The sequence below is a fragment of the Aedes albopictus genome, chromosome 2 (genome assembly GCF_035046485.1).
Source record: "Aedes albopictus strain Foshan chromosome 2, AalbF5, whole genome shotgun sequence".
Lineage (NCBI taxonomy): Eukaryota > Metazoa > Arthropoda > Insecta > Diptera > Culicidae > Aedes > Aedes albopictus.
The window spans coordinates 427538624-427566619 of record NC_085137.1 but is presented as its reverse complement, the minus strand read 5'-3'; the positions used below and the strand labels follow the sequence as shown (position 1 = coordinate 427566619).

The 27996-nt window shown below is 42.8% G+C and overlaps 2 protein-coding genes and 1 pseudogene across 3 annotated transcripts; 1 reads left to right on the top strand and 2 right to left on the bottom strand.

Moving 5' to 3' along the window:
• The first annotated feature begins 566 nt into the window (after positions 1 to 566).
• On the top strand, positions 567 to 3020 carry LOC109426588 (alpha-amylase I-like). Its single transcript, XM_019702120.3, has 2 exons — positions 567 to 2152; positions 2211 to 3020. The coding sequence occupies exons 1-2, from the start codon at positions 618 to 620 to the stop codon at positions 2938 to 2940; spliced, it is 2265 nt and encodes a 754-aa protein (XP_019557665.2). The 5' UTR covers positions 567 to 617; the 3' UTR covers positions 2941 to 3020.
• LOC109426589 (uncharacterized transmembrane protein DDB_G0289901) lies at positions 2960 to 27996 on the bottom strand. Of its 2 annotated transcripts, XM_029869749.2 has the most exons (4): positions 27630 to 27996; positions 27304 to 27556; positions 4270 to 5175; positions 2960 to 4215 (listed from the first exon to the last, which is right to left on the bottom strand). In XM_029869749.2, exons 1-4 carry the CDS (start codon positions 27672 to 27674, stop codon positions 3032 to 3034), a joined length of 2388 nt encoding a protein of 795 aa, XP_029725609.1. In that variant the 5' UTR covers positions 27675 to 27996; the 3' UTR covers positions 2960 to 3031. The 2 variants fall into 2 exon arrangements, with proteins under 2 accessions (XP_029725609.1, XP_062709585.1); XM_062853601.1 differs by having other exon boundaries at positions 2960 to 5175.
• LOC109621698 (uncharacterized) lies at positions 21341 to 23642 on the bottom strand (annotated as a pseudogene).

Genomic DNA, 27996 nt, shown 5'->3' with positions numbered 1-27996 from the left:
TAGAGATAATTTGAGAACAGAAGTGGAAAATCTTTGGATATCAACACTAAAATTTATTGACATTGATGTAAAAAAAATACACTTTTTCGAGAAAAATCCAAAAAGTATCAATGCATGATAACTTTTTTCAACGTTTAAAAAATACCTTTATTTTAATGGGTTGTGAAGCATTTACACATTGTTAGTGTACGTTCAAAATTTCATTCAATTCGGTTCACTGGGTTCCGAGATATGACAGCTCAAAAATGAGTTGTCTAAAAAAAGGTGTTTTACCCGAACGGTTCTAACTTCGCGAAAAATTAATCAATCGAGCCCAAATTTGTACCAATGATGCACATATAATAGGTTGACAAACAGTCAAAATTTGAGATTTTTTGATGCACTCTATGAAAAGTTATAGCATGTTGAACTTTTAAGTGAGACAAAAAAAAGTTGCCTATCCCAAACATTTTGGCCATCCCCTGTATATGGTTATTTAATCTATCGCAATACCGAATTTCCATAATTCCCAATCTACGTAAAACATATTTGTAAAAACAACGTCTGTTATAAAAGACCACAATGATTCAACATTTTCATTAGTCTTCGGGAATTACTACTCCCACTCAGTCATCGTAATGAAGAGGTTTTTGGTGATTCTGTGCAGTACTCTAGTGGTGACCAATGCCCAACTGCCGAGCTTTGGCTTCGGTCCAAGTGGATTTGGGGGCTTTTCGCTGTCGAACCCCCTGTTCAACGCTTCGTTTACGCCTGCAAATCCAGTAGATCGCATATCGAATATTGCATCAAGATTTCGAGATGTGGCGAACACTGTGCAACAGAGCCTGCCGAGATTACCGCAGCTTCCGAATCCTCTAACGGCGTTTTCGCGATTCGCAAGACCGTCCAGTTCAAGTGGTTCGACAAATTCCAACACGAACACCAATGAAAATCACAATAGTAATACGAACGGGAATGATAACGGCAGTGGAGCCGGTAGAAATGCGATAAACGAAGTGCTAAATCGCATACCGGGGTTGTCGGGGCTACCACGCGTGCCTGGTATACCGCAGATACCGAGAGTACCGGAGATACCCAAGATACCAGGAATACCAAGTATTCCAGGTCTACCTAATTTTGGAAACGCAAGTGATGTGTTCAATTCGATTGTAAACTCTTTGAGCAATATGACTAAGCAAGGCGGCAACGATCCTGGTCAGATATTCAATCAGGTGAACCGATATTTGCCTGACGTATCACGCGTAATCAACGACATTGCAAATTTCACGAGATCCGCTGCCAATTCAGGAGTCTGGAAGAACATATCCAATGACATCAAGAATGAAATTCAACATAGAATCAATTCTATGACTGAAAGAGTTTCGAACATAACTTCTGCCATGAAGAGTATCGCTCAAAGTCTACCCAATTTGATCAGGGATCAAAGCCTCAACACTACTCTACGAAACCAACCGTTCTTCTTCCCTGGACATTCGGGAATCGTTCACCTGTTCGAGTGGAGATTTGACGATATTGCTGAAGAATGCGAGAAAGTGTTGGGTCCTAACGGGTATGGTGGTGTCCAGGTGTCGCCGATCAACGAGTACCTGATATCGCCTTCACGTTCATGGTGGGAAAGATATCAGCCGGTTTCTTTCGAAATCAAATCACGATCTGGCAACGAGAAACAGTTCTCGGATATGGTAAAGCGGTGTATGAAGGCAGGCGTTCGAGTCTACGTAGACGTTGTGGTTAATCATATGGCTGCTCCAGGGGCTTCATCACCACTGTATGGCACTGCTGGGTCAACGTGTGATCCATTGGCTAGGGACTATCCGAGTGTACCGTTCAACAGGTCCCATTTCCACGCGGATTGTCAGATTAACAACTACAACAACGCGACCAATGTTCGGAACTGTGAGCTAGTTTCCCTTCCGGATCTGGACCAATCGAATAGCTTTGTTCGTGAGCAGATTATCGGGTATTTGAACCATCTGCTTGATCTCGGTGTAGCCGGGTTTAGGATGGACGCTTGCAAACACATGCGGCCGGAAGATCTAAAAGTCATCTACGATAGACTTAACGCAGTTAACCCAATGTTCCTATTTCCACCTGGTGCAAGGCCATTTATCTATCAAGAAGTAATCGACCTTGGCGGTGAAGCAGTTTCCGCGTAAGTAGTTGCAGTGAGATATAGGAAAATTATTGTGTAATACATCTATGCATTTCAGAAGCGAATATACCGACCTCGGAGTTGTAACGGAGTTCAACTGGTGCATAGTTGTTGGAGGTGTTTTCCGGGGTACTGTCGATGCAAACGCCCTTGAAATACTTACAAAGAATGGTTCATCTGGAGCACTTCTTCCGTCCAGTCAGGCCCTTGTGTTTGTAGACAACCACGACAATCAACGAGGTCATGGAGCTGGAGGTGATTCTATCCTGAACTATAAGACCAAACCGCAGTACATTCAGGCTGTGGCTTTCACGCTTGCTACTGACTACGGCATAGCGAGAGTTATGAGTTCATATGATTTCTCGAACTCTGATCAAGGTCCTCCGCAAGATTCAGATGTACAGATTATACTATCGCCTGGATTTCCAGCAAATGGCTCATGTAACAACGGTTGGGTATGTGAACATCGCTGGCCAGAGATCAAGAGAATGATTCAGTTCAAGAACTTCGTTGCCGATTCCCCGTTGGATCACATCCAGTCAACAAAATACACGTTTGCTTTTTGCCGAGGAGAGAAGGGTTTCATCGTTTTCAACAATTCCGAGGACACGATAACGCAAGTGTACCATACATGTCTTCCACAGGGTCAGTATTGCGATATCATATCCGGAGAAGTTTCTCAAGGAACTTGTACTGGAACGACTATCAAAGTGGATGCAAATGGTGATGCAGAAATAACGCTCACCAAGAATTCTGTAGTCGCTCTTTATGTGCCTTCGAAGCTTTGATAACAAAATAATTAAACGCTTGCGGAACTAATCATTAGGATTTATTGGTTCAAATAAAGTCATATGGTGATGGGATCGAATCATAAATGTATTATTTAGGTATGACGGTTTTCGAAGCTACATTTCCTCCTGTCGCTTCAAAGCCAGTCCCTGGTCTTGCCCGATAATTTAGACTCTGTTGCCGTCCACCACTAGGATACGAATATTGCCCATCGGAACCTACGTTTGCTAACCTACTTCCTCGATTGAACGATGAACTGTTGCTAGATGATAGTCCTGAATTGCCATCTATTGATCCGTAACCTGAGCTGCCCCCAACAGATTGGCTACCTGTATTACCACCAAACCCGGCATTTCCTCTATTGAGCGATGATCCACTGCTAGATGATAACCCTAGATTACCATCTGTTGACTGGGTACCAAAACTTGAACCTCCACCTGAACTACCTGCTCCAGATGGATCGTACAAACTTGAAAAGGTACCACCCCCATTACTAGCAAATCCTGAACCAGCTGATCCATTTCCCCCATTAAATGCTGAACCACTGTTAGACGACGACCCTGAATTACTATCCGTTCCTGATCTATCGGTACCACCTGAAATGCGATTAAACGATGAGCCACCGTTAGACGATAAACCTGGATTCGTTGATCCTAATCTCCCCCCATCTCCTCCAGATTGACCAAAGGCATTGGACGAAGATCCACCTCCATTACCACCAAACCCGTTATTGGCCAATCCATTTGAGATTGAACCACTGCCTCTTGATGATACTAGACCTGCATCCGTCCCGTAAGTTCCACCTGCATTGACCCCTCCAAATTGGCCGTTTGTATTTGACGAGGAGCCGCCTCCGTTACCACCGAACCCACGATTCAAGCTCGAACCACTCTCAGATGCTAAACTCCCATCGGTCAACCCTGAATTGGCACCCGAATTACCTCCTCTGGATTGACCATTGCTACCGGATCTGGCATTTGATATTCCATTTCCACGATTTGTTGTTGAACCGCCTAGGCTACCATCTCCTATTCCGCCTTGCGAACCGCCGGTAACGCTTTGGCCAATTCCAGAACCCTGACCCGAGCCATTTCCAAAACCGTTACCAGCTTGGCCAGTTCTCGCTGCTAGTGTGTTTCCCTGCACCGACGGACTACCATTGTTTCGAACAGCGCTCGCAGCAATTGGCAATACGGCCGAGCCAGCCCTGCCTTGTCCGAGACCATTCGGAACTGCTAGGCTACCACCCGTAGGTTGAAATCCCGTATTTGATCCTGCAACAAAAGATAGGTCATGATTGCCGTTTGCATTGCGGAAAGAATAGGAACCTTGTACGTTTCCGTTGCCATCGGATGATTCTTGCCGGGTGGAATCCGGAGTTCGGTAGGCGAAGTCGTAGGTACCATCGCTTTGAGGGTTTTGACGGTGTCCTGCAGTTGGGCTTTGTGTGGCAAGGCCTCCACCGTTCGACCGAAATCCAGTATTTGGCCCGATTGCATTACCACTATTTGTTGGGCTGGGGTAGCGGTTAGTAGCGGGCGTATTAAATGATCGAGGTGTAGAATAACCGAATGTTGAAGGTACTTGAGGGTAACTGAACGCCCTACTAAACGCAGGATTTGTAGCATAACGAGGAGATCCTCCATATGGACTTGACCCGAAACTTTGTTGGGGGTTTCCACCAAATGCATTAGTTCCAAATGGAGCTGCGTTATTGCCTGTTGATGAGCTCGTGCCTAATCTTCCGTCAAGAACCCCTGTACCAAGCGATCCCCCAATAGGTGATCTACTGTGTAGCGATCCAGGTCCCAGATCATTGCCGTTTGGCCCTCCTATGTATCCTGCTCCTGAATTTGATCGGCCTCCGATAGAACCACTAGCAAAGGGATTACCCCCAGTAGCTCCGAAGGTTCCTCCACCTTGCGACCCACCCCCAAAAGATCCATCTCCTGCAAATCTACCTGCAAGCGATCCTCCACCATTCCCTAGTACACCTCCTCCCGAGGAGCCACCATTGCCACCTAGAGTTCCACTTCCTGAAAATGCACCACCCCCAAGAGGGCCTCCGTAGGATGCAGCACCGTTGATCAAGCCTGGGTTATAAAACGATCCAGACCCGAATGGTGATCCACCGCCACCGCTGAGTGATCGGGTTCCAAATGCACCTGATTCTCCGCCATAAAATCCGTATCCTGCGTATCCTCCACCAGCAGTACCACCAAATGCTGACGATGCTGGAAAGAAAGGAAATGAGGATAAAGTATGATATGCTGATATAGCTCGGTAGAACAAAATTTTTAAGTCACAACCTGTCTGACTACTCTAAATGACTCAAAAGATATTCATTCATCTTTCCATGTTGTATACTCAATCTTAAGATTGTAGAGACTTTACAAATCAAAGCTCAGTGGTTTTGGTTGTATAAGGGTGCAGCCGAACAGGAGAAAATAGCTGAAGAATACCAAACTCAAGTATGAGAAACCGAATATTTACAACCTGAATGAGGTATTAAGAAGACCTGCATAAGAGGTAAAATACCTAAAATAATAACTGGTGTGTATTCTGAGCATACCACGTGAATAATGACGTCAGGTATGGTAATACCTAAAAAAAAATCGGCGATTTTTCAGTGCAAAAAGTGATGTTTTCATTACTGAATGATACCTCAAGCAGTCCTCAATAGCAAACCAATAACTCGTTGAGGTATTTTATCAATACCTACAAAATACCAAAAGTTATTTTCAATACCTGGGTAACCGACCAATACCTTGTCTTGGTATGATACCTAACTTTGATATGCTGCAGCTATGTGTCAGTTATTCGTTCCTGCTCGGGTTTTAATTCAATCGCTGATAAAATGCTCGTTACATCATAGCTCGTGTGCACATAAGATTTTCCAAGAACATAAGTTATGCCTGTAGATCTGAAATTTGCAAAGAGCTTGTAGCTCTATTCATTTAACCTCTGTTTTCATAGAACATGTCCACTAGCTTTGCCTGTAGATCTGAAGGCTGATATTGAACAATCGAAGATGTCCGTTGATCACTATCTATCAATCCCCGATGAAACTCTTGAATCTGTTTGATCGATCAACGGGTTGTGTCAGTAGATTTAAAGGCCTAAACTGCGTGGCATGATCTAGAACATACATCCAAGCTAGAACAACATTTTCACGATAGCTGTGTGGAAGTTCAACTGTTTTAGCATTGGTAACACTAGCGCTGCATACATCAGCTGACAACGTCATGGGAACTTCAGGATAGCAGTGACGCCACGATGTTGCTACTTGTGTTGCCGTTTCAAATGACCATTCAATTCTTTAGACAGCTTTGAGCTCGGTTTTTAAACTGAACTGGGTGTCTATTCTTTGTGGTGAATCTTCGTGGGTATATGTCGTTATTATAAATAAATGTTCATTTGTTATGTAGATTTAAAGGCCAATACTTCAGGAAGATTTAAAACGATCTAGAACACTTAGTTCTTATACCCGAAGCAATAAACGCGAGCGTATAACGCTGAAGATGTTAGGGTTCGATTTCCGATCGATCCAAAAATTTCTCTATTGGAAATTTTCTAGACTTCCTTTGGCTTAGCTACAAACAGATTTACTAACGAAAAATTGTTAAGGGAAAAGGTCCCAGCTGATAGCTGAGATGATGGCTCTGTTCCTGGCACGGTAAAAGCTGGGTATGTTACACAATTCAGATCCCATTGAGATCCATTAGCCTCAGCCCAGAAACTTCTTCTATCCCTACCTTCACATGGTACCGGCCGGACTGTGAGCAAGATTAGGAAGATCGGGTAACCAACCCTAGTGGTAACTTTGGTCGTAGACTGACATGGAAAGGGGGTTTGCTTCTGAAAACTTTAGCGTCTGTACTCTAGGAGGATCGATGATCCCCATATTAGGGGTTGATAGACGATCGAGAGCTAGGGAAGGACTTAAAGCTCAACAGTTACTGTGCTCTATGGTCCTCCGGAAAGTAGACCGTTGGTGTCCGGCACTACGAGCCAGCCGTATCAAACATTGTAGCGAAAAATAAGCAACATAATACAGTAAACTTTCGATAGCTGCAACGTCTGACAGACGTCAACAACCCATCAATTGACGTTGAATGAACGTAAAAATCATGCTACTGTTCATTTGGACTAACCCAGCGCACCATTTTGACAGTTACATTTTTTGCAGTTATCGGACTTGCAGTTAAAAACATTGCAGTTAAACCGTTTGCATCGACCGAACGTCTACTGTAATACGAACCGAGACTAACGGCAACGACTTCAGCGAACAGAAGGGATTTGGGGTTGGAAATTCGGTACGTGGAATTGCCGATCTCTCAACTGCGTTGGAAGCACCCGCATACTCGCCGACTTTATGAAGGACCACGGGTTCGGCATTGTAGCGCTGCAAGAGGTGTGTCGGACAGGATCCATGGTGCGAACGTCAAGAAGGAATCACGTAATCATACTATCTACCAGAGCTACGGTAGCATACGTGAGCTGAGGATATGCAGAGGCGCGTGATCGGTTGGTGCCCGATCGACGAAAGAAAGTGCAAGTTGAAGATCAAGGATCGATTCTTGATTACGAAAGCACTGATGATGACAAAGATGCATTTTACACGCAGTTCGAACGCGAGTACGACCGCTGCCCAAGCCACGACGTCAAGATCATCTTAGTAGACCTAAACGCTCAGGTAAACCAGGAGGAGGAATTTAGACCGACGATGGAAAAGTTCTGCGCCCACCAGCAGACGAACGAAAACGGCCTACGATCAATTGATATCGCCGCCTCTAAGAACATGACTATACATAGCACCTATTTCCAGCACAGTCTCCTTTATCGTTACACCTGGAGGAGATCACCACAGCAGAAGGAATCCCAAATCGATCACATCCTGATTAGCGCACGCAACTTCTCCGACATTATCGACGTCAGGACCTATTGTGGCGCTAACATCGACTCTGGCTACTACCTGAAGATGGAAAAAATGCGCCATGAACTCTCCGTGATTAACGACGTACGGTACCGGCGGCCACTTCAGTGTAACCTAGAGCGACTGAAGCAACCGGATGTCGCCTTCGCATACGCGCAGAATTCCGAGGCAACGTTGCCGGACGGGGAGGAGCTCAATGAAGCCTTTCTAGAGGACTACTAGTACGATAAAAAGCAGTCATCAGAAATGCAGCTGAGACCAACGTTGGGTATGTGGAACGAAGCCGAAAAAAAACGGTTGCTTCGAGGATGAGTGTAGAGATTTTTGAAGAGAAGAACGCAGCGAGGGAGGTTATGCTGCAGCACGGGACCTGGCAGAACGTGTAGTGATATAAAAGAACGCGGAAATAGCAGACCCGTCTCTTCCAGGAGAAGAAACGCCGCCGTCTGGAAGAAGCGGAATACGAACAAATGGAACTGCTGTGTTCAAACACGGAAGCTCTACCAGAAGCTCAACGCATCCTGCAAAGGCTTTGTGCCGCGAACCGAATTATGCAGGAATGTGGACGGGAACATCTTGACTGATGGACGTGAGGTGATTGAAAGGTGGAAGCAGCACTACGACGAACACCTGAATGATGCGGAGAGCACAGAAGTGGAGGATCAAGGCAGCCGGAGAAACGACTGTCACTACAGCAGCGAGCAATAACGAGCCAACATCAACGTTGAGGGAAGTTAACCTTCCGGCAGTCGCGCGGTTGGCCACCCCCACCACCACGCTAATGCTGAGTACAAAAGGCGAGATTTTTTCAACGTGTTATACAAACTACAAGAGCGCGATCGCTCGAGGGTTAAGGAAGCTATCCAGTAGCTCAAAAACAATAAGTCAGCTGGTAAGGAGCTGAACTCAACAAGATGGGCCCTGAAAAGTTGGCCACCTGCCTGCACTAGCTAATAGTCCGGATCTGGGAGATCGAACAGCTACCGGAAGAGTGGAAGGAAGGGGTCATTTGCCCCATCTACATGAAAGGTGACAAGTTGGAGTGCGAGAACTTCCGAGCGATCACAATTCTGAATGCAAAGTGTAAAATATTTTGTTTGGTGTTGATTTTTAAAAAATCCTTTCTGATGTTTAATAAAATATCCGAAGGATATTAGGGTTAATTTTATGGAAAAACTTCTTATGGTGCCCATAAAGTAATCTTGTAAAGATGCTAAATAATGAAAACATGCTAAATAATGTTTGTAAAATTTTTAATAAAGTATTATTTTGATCGATGTCAAAAAATTCCTGGAAAATTCCTCGAAAAATGGTCATGATTTTTTTTTCAAGATTCATATCTTTAATACTGATGCCAATGCTGGAAAATTATTGATGTTCTAAACATGTCTTACTAGAGGCAGAGAATTTGACAAATAACCAAGTTACGTTTTTAAGATAATGGCCAGCCGTGGTACAGAATCTCGTAAGTAACCTGTAGGTTAGGCCTGTCCACCTTTTCAAAAATGTTCTCTGATTCTCTAATCTACCCCCATATTTTGATTGGCATCCTAAAAGAAGTAACTGGTCAAAATTTCAGCCAAATCCATTGAACTTAAGAGGTGCATCAAATCAATTCTGTGTTTTTCGACTATTTTTGAATTTCAAAAAATCATAACTATACTAAAACTTGTCAAAACTTAATTCTTTCGGCAGAAATTGAAAGCTATACTTGTTTGCTACAACTTCTCCGAACAACGTGTGCCAAAAAAATTGAAGAAAACATGTGTAATTATCACATTTGTTATCAGAAAAACCTTAAAAAGTTGATTTTTTGATAGATTTTGTTCTGGAACACGTAATATACGTAATAAGTTTGATTTTTCAAAACGGCATCGTATTCTCCAATGTTTTTTGGTTATTTGCTTCTTTGACACCAATGCTGTAGGAGTTGAGCAAAAATTACTAAAATTCGTGAAAGCCAAATGTGGACTAAAAACTAGCTTTTCGGGTGCAATCACGCTTTGGCGCGCAAAAAGTGGCATCGCGTCAGCACTGATATGACAGCCAACACCTGTCATCACGCTTGTTTGTTATCACCCGTGGTAGGAGGTAGCCAAGGCAAACTACAAGGAAGTAAAGCTACTTCGTTCAGTACAATTTCGCGCCACAGCGTGGTTGCCTCCAAAAAGCTAGTTTTTAGGCCACATTTGCCTTTCACGAATTTTAGTAATTTTTGCTCAACTCCTACAGCATTAGTGTCAAAGAAGCAAATAACCAAAAAACATGAGAGAATATGATGCCGTTTTAAAATATCAAACTTATTACGTATATTAGGGTGTTCCAGAACAAAATCTATCAAAAAATCAACTTTTTAAGGTTTTTTCGATTACAAATGTGATAATTACACATGTTTTCTTCAATTTTATTGGCACACGTTGTTCGGAGAAGTTGTAGCAAACAAGTATAGTTTTTAATTTCTGCCAAAAGAATTAAGTTTTGACAAGTTTTAGTGTAGTTATGATTTTTTGAAGTTCAAAAATAGTCGTTAAACTCAAAATTGATTTGATGCACCCCTTAAGTTCAATGGATTTGGCTGAAATTTTGACCAGTTACTTCTTTTAGAATGCCAATCAAAATATGGGGGTGGACTTAAGAATCAGAGAACATTTTTGAAAAGGTGGACAGGCCTACTGTAGGTATATTCGATAGCATTAAAAACAAAAACGATATCAACCTAAAACATAAAATACCGAAACTAAAATTGTGGAACTTTACAGCAAAACAATCAAAATCATATTGCATGTAGGTATACTGTAATTTATACAAGAATTTTTGGGAGCCAGAACTATTTCGCTGTATGGCTTTTTAGCAAAACTCCCGGAAATTTGTTGACTGATTCTCTGAATAACACTACCCGAATAAAAAATACAGTAGAAAAACCGAATGTTGTATTGTAACAGTACTATTTAAAACCATATTGTTACAATAAACACCACTGTAAAAATAAAAAATACAAAAACAATAAGATGTAATGTTAGACACCATACAGTGAATTGTAAATGAGATTTTTACAATATACTATACGGGTTGTTAAGTATCGTAACAATATAAAAAAATATTTTTCTCCATATATATTTTTTTACAAAACCATACATTTTATTGTAAATGAATTGTTCGAAATACTGATACGTGGGCTTTAATATACCGTACATTGTATGGTACACGTATGGTTTCAAACAATAAAATGTATCGTAAATATATTGTTTTTAACTGTAATTTCACTACTGGTTATAAATTTAATCATGGTTTTGGAATGGTTCTCTTTTGTTATGTTGTATTGTTTTACATTAGATAAACCATATAATGTTATATTATCTCGTCATGTTCCTTCGATAATGGCAGTTCTAGCCAAACTAACCTAAACTCGTCTAAGTCTGAGTAGCCTCTGATTGCATTAACAGTTGAAGCTTAAGCTCCCATGTCCCACCAGCCAGATAACCGGAGCTGTGTTGGTAAAATCACCAAACGTCTTTGGTGAGTAATTTTGATGAGTTGCACTGTCATTTTTTTGTTGCGCGTGATTAATTCAAATGTTGCATGCTTGGATGGAAAATCAAGGTAACCCATTTTTGAAAAGTAGCAAAACAAACGTCAAAGATTTGGATGTTTCACGGATGTTATTGTAATTCTTCCTGGTAATCCAGCCAAAAATCCTTTCAGCTCAATTTCAGCTGATTTTAATAGGAATTCCCTTTGGGATTTTCTCTTCGGTTTTGGTAAGATATTTCCACTAGGGATTCCGCAGGAAATTCCCTCTAGAGATTCTGCCAAGAGTTTCCTCTGGAGATTTGACTTGGAATTTCCTCGAGATTCCTCCGGGAATTCTGTCATGGGATTTTGTTTGGAGGATCCCGCTGGGATCTCCCTCTTGAGATTCCATCTGAAATTCTCTCGGAAGGTTCAGCCAGGAATTCCATCTGTAAATTCCAACAGAAATTCCCTCTGAAGATTCGGGAAAGAATTCTCTCTGAAGGTTCCGCCAGGAGATCTGTCTGGAGACTCCGTCAGGAATTCCGTCTTGAGATTTTAACAGGATTTCCCTTTAGAACAGGAATTCCCTTTGGAGATTCGGCAAAGAATTCTCTCTGACGATTCCGCCATGTTTTCCTTTGGAGATTCCGTTAAGAGCTCCTTATGAGGAATCGGGAACTCATTCCTGGCATTCCTCTGGTAATACCTTCTTGGGATTCCATCGGGAATCCAATCTGAGGATTCCGCCGGGAATTACATAGGGGAACTCCAGCCAAATCCGTCTGGGACTTCGCCGGGGATTCTGTCAGGGGCTTTCGCCAGAATTTCCCTTTACAAATACAGTCAGGAATTTCCTTTGCAGACTCCGCCAGAAATTCTTTGTTGCAATGAGTTCCTTTTGCGGATTCCATAGAAGCTCCTTTTGAAGATTACACCAGGAATTTCTCATGGTGATTCCGACGGGGACTCGTTTTGAGGTTTCCGCCAGGAATTTCCTTTGGAGATTCCTCCAGGATACCTTTTTGGGAATTCTGTAAAATGTAACCACTTAGGGAATCCCGCAGGAGATCCTTTTGGGTATTCCCAGAAGTTCTTTTCGAAGATTCCTTTGGGTATTTTCTCCAGCGATTCTTTCGTAAGTTCCCCAAGAGATTCCTCCAGAACATCATTTTGAGGATGGGGATTTCCTCCAGGAGTTTCCTCTGGCGATTACCCAGCAATTCCCTCCAGATATTTTTCCAGGAGTTCCCTCAGAATGTTCCTCCAAGAGTTCTCTCTGGGAAATCCTCCAGATATGCTTCCAATTGAACCTATCGTTTGTTCGATGAGTTACGTCGGTGGTGTCACATCGATGTCACGCTACACGATAAGTTGTTCAACTGCAACAACCAGGCACCTCATCAACCCATCGTAAGGTGGATCATGCTGAGCTGTTGAGCTACGCAGGGGAGCGAAAAGTAGGAAGCACAAATTTGACAGCTGACAGTTGTCATTTGCTGATGAGCCCTGTCATTTTTTTACACGGGCATGATGATCGTTCCAAATTTTATTTGACACACGCTTTAAAAAAAAAATTGATCCGATCTGCAATCTCTTATAGGCATACTTAAAAGATATAACTCTGAGGACATGTAATCGGTTCCGGAGGGTAATCACAGGGAACACATACAGATTCTCTTGTATAGTCTCGATATGACGGTTCAAATGCCGTGATTTTTCATCTAGAATCTAGCAAACAGCAGGATAATCACCACATGAGTGTATATAGGCGAATATTTCGGAGCCAATTCCGGTAAGATCCGAAAAGAGTTATTTTAGCTCACCGTTCTTTAGTAACGACAAAAATTTGATCGACCAAACAAGGCATAAATGGTTTAAGGTTATGGTTTTTTATAATGATGATTAGGAAAAGCACAACTGGATACCTCGAAGGATAACTGCAGTTACTCCTCCAGAGATTCCTCTAAGGATTTCTGAAGATATTCCTGCAGAAATCCCATCGGGAATTCCTTCAGGGATTCCTCCAGGAATTCCTTCAGGAACTCCTCCAAGAATTCATTCAGGTATTTCTCCAGGAACTCATCCCGAGATTCCTTCTGGAATACCTTCAGAGATTCCTCCAGGAATTCCTTGAGGGATTCCTCCAGGAAGTTTTTCAGGGATTCCTTCATTGATTCATCTAGGAATTCCATCGAAGATTCCTCAGAATTTCTTTCAGGGACTCCTCCAGGAATTCCGACAGAGATTCCTCCAGGAATTCCATCAGAGATTCCTCCTGGAATTACTACAGAGATTCCTTCAGGAATTCCTCCAGAAATTACTTTAAACATTCCTCCAGGAATTTCTCCTGGGATTCCTCCAGAAATTCCTTCAGGGATTCCTCCAGGATTTTTATCAGAGATTCCTCCAGGAATTCCATTATGGATTCCTTTAAAAATCCCTTCAGGGATTTATCAAGGAATTATTACAGAGATTCCTCCAGGAATTGCTCCAGAGTTTCCTCCTGAAATTCCTTCAGGAATTCCTCCAGGAATTTTTTCAAGAATTCCTTGATTGATTCATCTAGGAATTCCATCAGAGATTCCTCCGAAATTCCTTCAGGGACTCCTCCAGGAATTCCTTCGAAGATTTCTCCATGATTCCTCCACGGATTCCTTTAGGAATTCCTCCAAAAATTACTCCGAACATTCCTTCAGGAATTGCTCCAGGGATTCCTTCAGGAATTCCTTCAGGGATTGCTCCAGGATTTTTTCTGGGATTTCTTCAGGAATTCCTTTTTGGATTTCTCCAAGAATTCCTTCAGGGATTCATCCAGAAATTCCTTCATGGATTTCTGCAGAAATTCCTTCAGACTCCTCCAGGAATTTTTCAGGGGTTCCTCCAGGAAATCCTTCTTGAATTCTTCCAAGAATTCCTTTAAGGACTCATCATGGAATTCCTTCAGAAATTCTTTCAGGAATTCCTCCAAGAATTCTTCCAGAAATTCCTTCAGGGATTTCTACAGGATTCATTCAGGGAATCCTCCAGAAAGTCTTTCAGGGACTCCTCCTGGATTCCTCCGGAGAATACAGCAATAACTCCTTCAGGGATTCTTTCAGAGATTACTCCAAGGGTTCCACCAGGGATTGCATCGAATGAATTCCTTCCCTCTATGAATTCCTTCAGGGGCTCCGCCAAAGATTCCTCCAGTGATTACTTAGGGATTATTAAATAATTGAAATTTTCATGGATTCCTACAGGGTTTTTTTTGTTATTCCACAAGGGATTCCTTCAGGGATTCACGTAGGGATTCCTCCACTTATTTCTTCAGAGATTCCAACAGGAATTTTCTCCGGGGAGTCCTGCAGCAATAACTCCGGTTTCCATTCCTCTAGGAATGTCATCAAATACTCCTTCAAGGGTTTTTTTAGGATTCCTCCAGAGATTTCTCAAAGGATTCATAAAAAAAATCCTCCTTAGATTTATTCAAGGACTCCGCCTGGAATTCCTCCAGAAAGTCCTTCAAAAATTTCTCTGAGGAATACCATGCAAAATCTCAGGATGAGAGGGAATTCCTTCAGGAATTCCTGAAGGAATTAAAGGAGGAATCTCGTAATGAATCCTAATAGGAATACCTGGGGAAATTCCCGGAGGAATTTCTGGAGGACTCCACAGCGGCATTCTTGGAGGAATTTCTGAAGGAAACCCGGAGGTATTCCTGGAGGAATCCCTGAAGAATTTGTGGAGGAATCCAAGGAGGAATTCTCAGAGGTATTTCTGGAAAATTTCCCGGAAGAATTTCTGGAGAAATTCCCGGAAAATTTCTGAAGAAATTCCCGGAAGAATTCTAGGAGAAGTCCCCGGGGGAATTTATAAGGAATCGCCGGAGTAATCCCCGGCGGATTCTCTGAAGGAAGCTCTGGAACAATTTCTGGAGGGATCTCCGGAGGAAGTTCTGGAGGAAACCCTGGACGACTTTCTGGAGGAATCCCTAAACAAATTCAGGAGGAATCCCCATAGGAGAGATTCCCGGAAAACTTTTTGGAGTGATTTCTGGAGAAATTTTCCGGGGATATTCCTGGAGGAATTCTCGGAGTAATCTCCGGAAGATAATCCAGAGAAATTCTTGTAGCAATCCCCGGAAGAACTCCTGGAGAAAATTCCATACGAATTCCTGGAGGAATCTGAATTTTTTTTGGAGAAATCCCCAGAGGAATTCCAGGACAAAATCCCGAAAAAAAATCCAGAACAGGTCCTCGGTGGAACTACTGGAGATATCTCAGTAGGCATTACTGGACAAATACCCGAGGAAATTCCTGGAGGAATACTCTAAGAAATTTCTGGAGGAATCCCCGGAGGAATTCCTGGAAAAATCACTGGAGTAATTCTTGAAAGAATCCCTGGGGAATCTTTCAAGGAATTCCTGGAGGAATCAAAGAAGCAATTCTAGGAGGAATCTCCAGAGCAATTTCCGGAAGAACCCCTGGAGGAAATCCTTAAGAAATCTCTAGAGGAATTCATGGAGGAATCCCCGGAGGAATTTCCTTAGAAATTCCCCCAGCAATTCCTATAAAATTTTCCGGAGAAATTCCTGGAGTAATCCTCCGGGAAATTCCTGAAGGAATCCCAAGAATAATCCCCGAAAGATGACTTGAGGAATTTCTGGAGGAATCCCCAGCGAAAACCCCGGAGGAATTCTTGGAGAAATCTCTGAAGAATTTCAGGAGGAATCCGCGGATAAATTCCCGATAAAAATCCAGGAAGAGTCCCCGGAGGAGTTCCTAGAGGAATCCATAGAAGAATCTCTGGAGGGATTCCTGAAGGAATATTCGGAAGATTTCCTGGAGCAATCTCCGGAAGGATTTATGGAAAAAACTCCTGGAGATATAACTGAAGAGTTTCTGGAGGAATCCAAATAGGTATTCCTAGAGGAATTTCCGGAGGAATTCCCAGATGCACTCTCGGAAAATGCATGGAGAAATTCTCGGTGGATTTCTAGGGAAAGTCCCCCGAGGAACTTTAAGTGGCATCTACGGTGAATTTTCCAGAGCAATCCTTGGAGATTTCCTGAAAAAAAAAATCGCTAAAGAAACTCTTGGAGGGATCCTTGGAAGAATTCCTGGAGAACTTCCTAGGGGAATTCTTGGAGAAATTCCACGAGTAGTTCCTGGAGTTATACCCAGAATAATCCTTGGAAGAATTCCTGAAGAATTCCTGGAGAAATCCGTGGAAGAATTTCTGGACGAATCCCCGAGGAAATTCCTGGAGAAAATCCCAAAAAAAATCCCAGAGGAATTCCTGGAGGAATCTTCGGATTAATCCTTGGAGGAATTCCCGGAAGAATTTCTGGATGAATCTATAGTAGGAATTCCTGAAGAAATTCCCGGAGGAATTCCAGGTGGAGTCCCCGGGGGAATTTCAGAAGGAGTTTCAGAATTCCTGGAAAAATCCCCGATGGGAGTTCTCGGAGGTTTCCCCGGTACAAAATCCAGGAGGGTCCCCTGTTGGAATTGCTGGTGGAATATTCGACGGGCATTCTTGGAGGAATCCAATGCAGGAATACTTCGAGGAATTTTTGTTGGGGATTCCAGATGGAATCCCCGAAAGAATTTCTGGTGATATCCAAGGAGGAGATCCAGTAGGATTTCCCGAAGAAATTACTGGAATAATTTCCCAGCGAGTTCTCAATGAGAATTCCTCCAGGAATTCCCACAGGTGATTCCTCCAGAAATTCCCACTGAAGGTTTTTTCAGAAATTCCTTTGGCATTCTCCCAGGAAATCCATCAGGGATTCCTCCATGGATTCCTTCGGGAATTTCTCGTGGAATTTTTCCGGGGACTCCTAATAAAATTCCTCCTGAATTTCTCCTGGAATTCCTCCGCGAACTTCTCCAGAAATTCCTACCAATGATTTTTCCTGGAATTCTTCCGGATATTCCTCCAGCAAATTTTTCGGACTTTCTCCAAGAAATTCCGCTGGGGATTACTAACAGGAAAACTAAAGGAATTTCTCCGGAGATTCCACCAGGAATTGCTACTAGGATGCCCTCAGAAATTTCCTAGTGGATACATGTAATTCTTCGTGGAATATCCACCGGGAGTTCATCCACGAATAACCACAAGAGATTCCAGATATTCTTCCGGGGATTCCATCAGGAATTCCCAACGAGAATTCCTCCAGAAATTCCCACAGGGGATTCCTCCAAGAATACCCGATGAGGATTTCTCCAAAAATTCCCACCGAGGAAACCTCCAAGAATTCCCACCGAGGATTCGTCCAGGAATTCCTCCAGGGATTTTTCTTATGAAACCCCAGAAGAAATTCTGGAGACTCCAAGGAGAAATTCTGGAGAACTCCAAGGAGGAGTTCCTGGAGAAATTGCCTGAGAAATTCGAAATTAAATTCCAGGAGAAATTCCCGGAGTAATTCCTGGAGTTATACACAGCGGAATTCCTGGGAGAATCCTCGAATAAAACTGCTGGAGGAATACCCGGAAGAATTCCTGTAGAAATTCCCGGTGGAACTTCTAGCACAATCCACGAAAAAAAAAATGCTGTAGGAATACCCGAAGGAATTCCTGAAAAAATCTATAGTAAAAACCCTGGAAAAATTCCCGGAGGGATTCCTGGAGAAATTCCTGGAGTTATCCTCAGAGAAATTTTTGGGAGAATCCCTGAAAAAATCCTGAAGCAATTCCCAGAGGAATTTCAGAAAGAGATCCCGTAGGAATTCCTGGAGTTATCCACAGCGGAATTCCTGGTGGAATTCCCGGAGGAATCTCTGGAGGAATTCCCGGAGGAATCTCTGGAGGAATTCCCGGAGGAATCCCTGGAGGAATTCCCGGAGGTATCCCTGGAGGAATTCCCGGAGGAATCCCTGGAGGAATTCCCGGAGGAATCCCTGGAGGAATTCCCGGAGGAATCCCTGAAGGAATTCCCGGAGGAATCCCTGAAGGAATTCCCGGAGGAATCCCTGGAGGAATTCCCGGAGGAATCCCTGGAGGAATTCCCGGAGGAATCCCTGGAGGAATTCCCGGAGGAATCCCTGGAGGAATTCCCGGAGGAATCCCTGAAGGAATTCCCGGAGGAATCCCTGGAGGAATTCCCGGAGGAATCCCTGGAGGAATTCCCGGAGGAATCCCTGGAGGAATTCCCGGAGGAATCCCCGAAGGAATTTCTGCAGAAATCCTTGAAGGATTTGCCGCAGAAATCCTTGAAGGATTTGACGCAGGAATCTCTGAAGGAATTCCCGGAGGAATCTCTGATGGAATTCCCGCAGAAATCCTTGAAGGTTTTGCCGCAGGAATCCCTGAAGGAATTCCCGGAGAAATCCCTGATGGAATTCCCGGATGAATCCCCAGAAAAAGTCCTGGAGTTATCCCCAGAGTAATTTCAGGAAGAACCCCAAAAAAATGCGGAAAGAGCCCGGAGTAGTTCGTGGAGTTATATTCAGAGAAATTCCCTGAAGAATCACTGAAAAAACTGCTTTAGCAATATTCGGAAGAACTCGTGCCGGAATCCCTGGAGGAATCCCCGAATAATGTCAGAAGGAATTCCTGGAGAAATTCCCGAAAAAAAAAAATCCAGGATGTGTTTTCGGAATCTTCGGTGGGAATAACACCAGGTGGGAATAGCTGGGTTGGAAACCCAGGAGGAATCCCCGGAGAAATTCCTGGAGGAATCCTTGGGTAATTTTCTGGAGGAATTTGCGGAGAAATTCCTGGAGTTATTCCCAGAGAAATTTGTGGAAGAATCCTAGAAAAGATTGCTGAAAGAGAACCGGAGGAATTCCTGGATGAATCCCCGGAGTATTTTTTTTTTTTTTTGAGAAATTCCCAGAGGAATTCGAGGAAAAGTCCTTGAAGCAATTGCTGGAAGAATCTCCGTATGAATTCCTGGAAAAATCTACGGAGGAAATGCAGGAGGAATCTACGGAGGAATTCCTAGGTGAGTTCACGGTGATATTCCTGAAGGAATCCTAGGAAGAATGACCGGGAGAAATTTTGGAGGAATGCTTTGTGGAATCCCCAATGAAATTCCTGGAAGAGTCGCCGGTGGACTTCTTGGAGAAATCCGCGGTAGAATTCCTTGGGGAATCTCAAATGGATTTACCGAAGGAATTTCAGGAAGAGCCATTAGGTCATATGAATAAAGTTGAATAAATACTTTTTACTAAATCTATGTGAAGCCGTGGAGCAAATCTCTGTGAACCTTCACAAGGATCTGAGTAAAGCGTATTTACTCAGTTCTATTCATATGGCCTATTGGAAGAATTCCTGGAAGTATCCTTGAAGGAATCCCCGTAGGAAGCCCAGGAGGAATCTCCAAAGGAATTCATGGAGGAATTTGCAGAAAAATTTTCGGAGGAACTCCCGGTGGAATCCTCGAAGAAATTCCTAAAAGAATCCTCGGAGGAATTCCTGGAGGAATCCTCTGTGGAAGTGCTGTTTTAGTGCTAAAAGAATTCCTGAAGGAAGCCCTAGAGAAATTCTTGGAGGAATCGCTAGAGGAATTCATGGAAAAAATCCCCGAATGTATTCCTGGAGTTATATACAGTGGAATTCCTGGAAAAATACACAAAAAAAAGTGGAGGAATACCCAGAGGAATTCCTGGAGTTATTCCTGGAGAAATTCATGGTAGAATCCCTGAAAAGAGGGCTGGAGGGGTACCCAGAGGAATTCCCGAAAAAAAATCAGGAGGATTTCCGGGAGAAATTTTCGAAATAACTCCAGGAGGAGTTCGTTGAATCTTCGGAAGAATTTCTGGAGGAATGCCTGGTGGAATTCCCAGTGCAATTCCTGGAAGAGTTTCCGGTGGAATCCCTGGAGGAATTCCCGGTAGAATTCGTTGAGGAATATTTACTGGAATTACCAGAGGAATTCCCGGAGTAATTGCAGGAAGAGGCGTCTGAGAAATTCCTGGAGAATCCTTGAAGGAATCCCCGTAGGAAGCCATGGAGGAATCTCCGAAGGAATTTCCAGCGGAATTTCTGGATAAATTCCTGGTGGAATCATCAGAGAAATTCCTGGAAGAATCATCGGAGGAATTCTTGGAGGAATCCATTTCTGGGAGAATCCCCAGAAGAATTCCTTGTGAAATCCCTGGCGGAAGTCCCTCGATAAATCCCCGGTAGAATTGTTGTTGGTATTCCCTGTAAAATTCCTAAAGGAATTTCTCTAAAGGAATCCCTGTAGGAATCCCAAAAGAATTCCTAGAAGAATTTTCGGAAATATATTCGAAATTCCTACGAGAATCCCCGAAAAATATACTGGAGGAATACCCGGAGGAATTCCAGGAGGAGTAGGAATCTTCGGATTAGTTTCAGGAGGATTTTTCGGTGGGAATTCCGGATGAAATCCCCGGTGAAATTATTGATGAATCCTAGGAGAAATTCCTGGAGTTATCTGGAATTCAGCTAGGAGAATCTGCGAAAAAAATGCTTGAGTAATACCCGGAGAAATTCTTCAGTAGTTACTTGCGATAATTCTTTGGCAATTTCTAGCACTACCGCTCCCGCAATGTCTCTTTCTGAGAATTTTTCATCAATTTCCACTTCGAAATCTTTCAGTAATTCAGAGTAATTCAAGCTGAGAATTTTTCCTGCAGTCTTTTCCGGGGAAATCTCAAGGCAAATGCTTTAAATTCTTTGGGAGAATTCATCACCGTTAATATACGAGGAGCTTCTGAAGGATTCCTTATGAGCACTCCAGCAATTCCTCCGGTTAATTAATTAACTGTTTCAGCCGCCGCAGTGTCTAAAATAAAATAAATTTGTTGTTATTTACATCTGCAATTTTCTAATCAAATTAGCCTGAGCCTTCTTTGATGAAATAGCTGGTTGTTGCAGAAGAAACTTATCGTGTAGCATGACATCGTACCGGTGCAACTCATCAAACAAACGATAGGTTCAATTAACAACTCGCCTCGGGTTTTACAAACTAAGCTGTAACCGGTTGGTTCCAGTTTTTAGATTTTCTTGTGTATGAGTGTTTGTCTTTGAGAAAATTCACGTTTTTAAATAATAAATAAACCAGAAGGCACACCCTAGCGAGTAACCGTACCGCTGTTGATAATAAAACGTTACATAGGGAGATTGAGAGCTCGTACAAGAAGGGTGCTAAGATGGCAGTCGCTAAAGGGAAAGGCAAATAGATGAGAACCGATGGGCGCTGCCATCTTCAATTTTGGAAGATTTGGTCAGATATTATAAAGGCGTCCGTGTGTGAAGACCAGTTGAAAGTGCAGTGAAATTATTAACCCCCCCCCCTTCCTTGGGGCTGGATAAGGGAGCTGCCTCCGTTCAGGTAATTAGGTCTGGTATTCGCCTGAGGACCACCCTGACGGAAACCTCTAATTCCTTTATTTAGGACCTCGTATCCGTTTTAATAGAACGGTCAACACACGGCGGCTCGGAAGTCAATATGGCTTCCGAGCCTAATAGCCAAGGATTCGCCATCGTCCATTCAGGACGATCTCCTCAGGCCATTGGCCTTAAGTGTCAAGGAGGAGTTCCCCTCTCGGCCGTCCAAGCTGGCCATGCCACGGCCGGCCGATCGTGTCTACGAGGGAAGACGCCTGATCGCCCGACACCACCCAGCAACGCCCGCTGGTCCCTGCCGGTAGAGTACCGGCCTAAGCCCGACAAATACTGCCATTCACCGTTCCCAAGCTGCCCCGGCGGCGAAATACCGGCCACACGGTAGTGCAGGAGCAGCCGTGTGGGCCAAAGCGACGAAGCGAAGAAGCATCTGCAGCAACGGTAGTGAGTACACCTTCCATTGTCCACGTCTCGCTTACACGCCACACAAAAATGTACACCCACACCCACACGCCACACTAGGTTTCAAATAAATTGTTTTAAAAATGTGAAAGTTCCTTGGTTTTTCATACGTTGTCGCGAAGCCCCTCCGATTACCGAGTAGCATGCCGGCCCTGAGACCCAGCTCGAGGGGTCTCATGTTACTGAGCTTGTCCCGGGAGTAATTGGGAGCCACTGTGGCTGCGGAGCAGCCCCATAAGTCTCCGTGGTTACAATTGGCGCCCCCAACGTAAATTTCGTGAAAGGTAATCGGAGGATCGGTTAGTATGAAAATCTAAGGATTTTCCAACGGGAGGTGGCAGGGATCCGTGCTTAGCACGAATGTCTAAAACCACACACTAAAAGCGAACCCGATTTAAATTTGTGGAAGTACGAATGGTTTCCGTTTAAAAAAAGAGGTCCTGAACGAGAGGACTATTTACCGAAATCTTCTCGGTTCAAAGTTTTAATTTGTCGTGATCGTCCAAAATTTGACAATTTTTAAAATTATAATACGACTATACTTACTATACACACCTGTGATAATACTTACCAAAATCAAACTTACCTGTGATATTTTAAAAATTTAAGGAAAAGCAGCACACTCATACTTACCTGTCACTAATTGACAGAGACAGATTGGTAAATTTCTTCAACAAATTCTATTACACAATTTTGCCCAGACCAGAAGGGTCTTGTGGCGCGTAAAACCATGAAAATGTCTTTATTTTTCTCAATGAGAACATACACAATGTATTTCCGGAACAGCCTAGTAATGGACCAGGCAGGAAGCCGGGAGCGGAATGCATGAGCTGGCGAGGAGTCATCCGTTTAGGTCCTCGGAGCTCAGTGCGCAAATTCCACCCAAAATTCCACCGCTGAGGTCCCTACGCCTGCTGGGAAATCGTTGAGGGTATCGTTCTGCAAAGAGAAATAAAGAGAAACATTATTAGTGGGAAAGGTGTCATAAAATTTTCTTGTAAAATTTGTGAAAAGACAACTTTCTACTTGATTTGATTGTGGATCAATCGATCACAATCATTAGTTCCCGTAGCTGGAACTGGGGTGTTAAACCAGCACTCATCACGGTAAGACTGGTAAACAAACCCCCACTAGTCAACCAATGTTGACCTTTTAGTCACTTTTGCGATCACTGGTTGTGATCGATTGCAGTTTTGATCGATTATTTATGTGCACTTTAATCAGATTTATTACTCACCTGCAGTGCATCTTGCATCATGCAAGATGGCTCGCACGGATTCCCCGGATTTACAGGGTTTACTGCAGGCAAATCTTCGCCATGAAGATTTTGCTCTGGCAGCAAAACACCCAACCCTCTTTGGGATGTTATCCCACCGCCGACACCAATACACCTACAAAGAAATACATGATCGAACTTAGATCGATATGTTTTAATGAATTTGTACTTACCCTATTGATTCAACGAAAATTCGGCCGATTTTCGTTGGAACATGACTGAAGATCATTCAATAATCTATCAGCATGATCAATGTTAACATAAATATTGATTATGCCGATATGTTGTGACGTCTGATCGTTTCCCGATGAGTGACGTTTCGCGATCTGTCACCGATGATCGATCGTCGATCGATTCATCGACCAAAGTGACATTTTGCCCGCCGGTGAATCCCGCCTTCGCAAGGGGTACACCGAAGCGAAAGATCGAATACGATCTAAATGTATATATTGTAAATAGGGTTGTAAAATTGTTTTGCTGCGACTTTTGTAAAAATGTAAATATGTTTGTTTGCCCATGTTACGGGATTATTTTTGTTATTTATTATTTATTGAATGTTTTGGTAGTGCACGTTTTAATTTGTTATTTTATTCTTTTATTAATTTATTATTTTAATTTGTATGTATTATAGTGTATAGTATTATTATGATTCCGCGCGATTAGTGTAAATATTTATTTTGTTTGTTTTTATTGTTGGTATTGTTTGTTACACTTCCACAATACCGTTTGAGCCGAGGGTGATTTGGTAAACAAAAAAAAATGCAAACCACTTCGTGCTTTTACATTTTTTTCATCGGGGTAGTGGATAGTGTAACCGGTTGGTTCCAGTTTTTAGATTTTCTTGTGTATGAGTGTTTGTCTTTGAGAAAATTCACGTTTTTAAATAATAAATAAACCAGAAGGCACACCCTAGCGAGTAACCGTACCGCTGTTGATAATAAAACGTTACATAGGGAGATTGAGAGCTCGTACAAGAAGGGTGCTAAGATGGCAGTCGCTAAAGGGAAAGGCAAATAGATGAGAACCGATGGGCGCTGCCATCTTCAATTTTGGAAGATTTGGTCAGATATTATAAAGGCGTCCGTGTGTGAAGACCAGTTGAAAGTGCAGTGAAATTATTAACCCCCCCCCCTTCCTTGGGGCTGGATAAGGGAGCTGCCTCCGTTCAGGTAATTAGGTCTGGTATTCGCCTGAGGACCACCCTGACGGAAACCTCTAATTCCTTTATTTAGGACCTCGTATCCGTTTTAATAGAACGGTCAACACACGGCGGCTCGGAAGTCAATATGGCTTCCGAGCCTAATAGCCAAGGATTCGCCATCGTCCATTCAGGACGATCTCCTCAGGCCATTGGCCTTAAGTGTCAAGGAGGAGTTCCCCTCTCGGCCGTCCAAGCTGGCCATGCCACGGCCGGCCGATCGTGTCTACGAGGGAAGACGCCTGATCGCCCGACACCACCCAGCAACGCCCGCTGGTCCCTGCCGGTAGAGTACCGGCCTAAGCCCGACAAATACTGCCATTCACCGTTCCCAAGCTGCCCCGGCGGCGAAATACCGGCCACACGGTAGTGCAGGAGCAGCCGTGTGGGCCAAAGCGACGAAGCGAAGAAGCATCTGCAGCAACGGTAGTGAGTACACCTTCCATTGTCCACGTCTCGCTTACACGCCACACAAAAATGTACACCCACACCCACACGCCACACTAGGTTTCAAATAAATTGTTTTAAAAATGTGAAAGTTCCTTGGTTTTTCATACGTTGTCGCGAAGCCCCTCCGATTACCGAGTAGCATGCCGACCCTGAGACCCAGCTCGAGGGGTCTCATGTTACTGAGCTTGTCCCGGGAGTAATTGGGAGCCACTGTGGCTGCGGAGCAGCCCCATAAGTCTCCGTGGTTACAAAGCATTATTTGTGGCAACATTTTGAGCGGCATGATGGAACTATGCCTAGCGCGCTAAGTGTTATTAGACCACTAATATAGTTGCATGAAGTGGGTGACGAGGTACATAAGTATCATTACAGCGTGCTTAACCATTATTGCAATATTGAGGCTCCAATTTGACTGAACTATGAAATGTGTACATAACAACTCATGAGAAAACTGTCAAGTTCGATTCAATTATAAGTTAGGTTAAAAAGCGAAGACGAACTTATTTCAGAAGTCGTTTCAGTGTCCAGTCCAGTCCTTATGTTAAAAATGTCAAAGATAAATCGCATTTAATTCGGTTGTTGTACAAGGCAATTTCACATGAGAGAAGAAGAGAAAGAATAGTGTTGAACTCATCCACTGATTTACGGTAATCTGGCCTGCGTCTTTCCGGGTTGACCTACATTCGTATTCCTCTCATCGCACTCTACATACCTAGCCCACCATATCTCTTGGATATGCAGTCCTTAGGACACCTGGTTTACCACTTTATTTAAACATTTTATTGACTTTAAATAGATGTTTCAACTTATTCACTTTTTTCTCTTTCATTTCCTTTGCAACAAAAATGTCACGGACATCAACAAAACAAAGCACGGAAAAAATCATAAAATGAATAAAAAATTAAAAATGCACGGAAAAAGATTGTTTCGGAATAGTGAATGGTTCAAACGTAAGAAAAACAGTATAATATATTGTTACATAAAGATCGGATGTAAATGTATAATAGCTACCAATGTGCAAAGCTTTTAGCAAACCATTCCATTACAATACACTATATTGTAGCTGGTACACTGTATGGTACAGGAATGGTTTTCACCAAATACCCTATGGTTAGTTTTTATCCGGGTACTTTACAGCATTTTTGAACTCGGTAAGCTGATGATCATTTTTGGTGTAGAATCATGCCCTGAGTTCAAAAACGTGAAGGAAAAAATTACAGTAGAGCGGAAATTTTTTCGACTTTCCATACAAGGATGATAATTTGAAATCGATTCTATTTCTGTTTTTAAGCAAAGTCGCTAACTTCACACATCTCATTCTCCGTAATAAATGCTCCGATTGAGCTGAATTTTGTACTGTAACGCGCCTACATATGAAATTTCAAATAAACGTTGAGAAAGAATTTTTAGATTGTTTTTTTTTTCTTATTAAAAAAACATTTCTTCAAATATTTTTGGAAATTTTGCTAAAATTTTAGGAGATTGTCCCAAAAACTCGCCAATATCTTGAACTTCATTAATCTGACGCAAAACCTGCATTCAGATGATCGAATGGTATTGTATTCAGCTTTTAATTTACGGAAAAAGATTTGAAATTGGTTGAACAAAACGCAAGATATTTGAATTTTAGTAAATTCCATATTTTAAAAAATTGTAAAATTCGATATTGAGCTAAAACTGAAAAACTGCTCTACTTAAAATTTTTTTGAAGCGCGGTTTCGTAATCAGCAGGGATGCCAGATAATTTTTTGAAAAATCTGCATCACTCTTTTCAAAAATCTGTATCTCATACAAAATTTGGAAGAAAAATCTGTATCCCATATAAAAATAAAATGGCCGCTCTAGCTAAAAAATCTGTATTTCATATTAAACGAAATCTGTACGGGTGCTCAAAAATCTGTATAATACAGATAAATCTGTATATGTGGCATCCCTGGTAATCAGCGCTAAACTGTGCTTCAAAAATTTTGGTCGATGACAGAAGTTCACGACTTTCGTTTTATTTTGTAAACTAGTGTAATTAGACAAAGGTGATAGAACTCGTAAAAAAAACTTAGAATTTAGAAGTTTTTGTAAAAAAATATATAAATGCTTGATTTTTTGGAAAGTTCAGGTAAAACTAACGATAGATTTTTTGGAAAACAATTGTCTAATGTGCAGATCCCTTATTTAAATACTTTAAATGATTGGGAAGATTTCGATGTAGATTTTAGGGTGACAACCCCTTACCTGCACCATATTGTGGCCGGAAACCTCCCGCGCCGGCGCCGGCTCTATATCTCACACTTTCTATTCTTCCATCCGGTTGCAGCTGCGCATACTGTCCAACGACCTCGTTAGCCGCATTTCCGCTCTGTCTGGCATTGAAACCCCCACCACCGTTGTATCCATATCTATACGATCCATCGTTGCTTCGCTGATAGAAGGATGCTGGATCAACAAACGTTGCACTTAGTATGGAAATCGATTCAAACAGCACGATCTACAAAACATCAAGAACACCAAACATTTAACACTCCATTGTTTCTTGGAACATTTTTTTAAATTTTATTCACCGGCAATGTGCACTTTTGTAACGTTGCTTTTTTGTACACCCCCATTGCACTGTTTTTTCCCGTTTTTCCACCTTGACCTTATCTGCGGCGAGATATGGCAGTTTGAACGATCGCGATCAACGTTGATCCACCGTCTACGATTCCCGACGAAATACTCTTCCGCGGATGACTGGAATCAATGCTTTTATAATCCCACGCAACAACAACCGAACCGGTAGCGCTACGGTGACGAATCTAATTGGTTTTTGTACCTACCTGCATATCCCAGACTAAGACCAGTAAATATCTTGTCCGATAGAATAAGTTGCAGCATCCCATGTCATCACGCCTACTCAATTGCCGCGCCTCCTGCCCCGGTGGAGGGCTA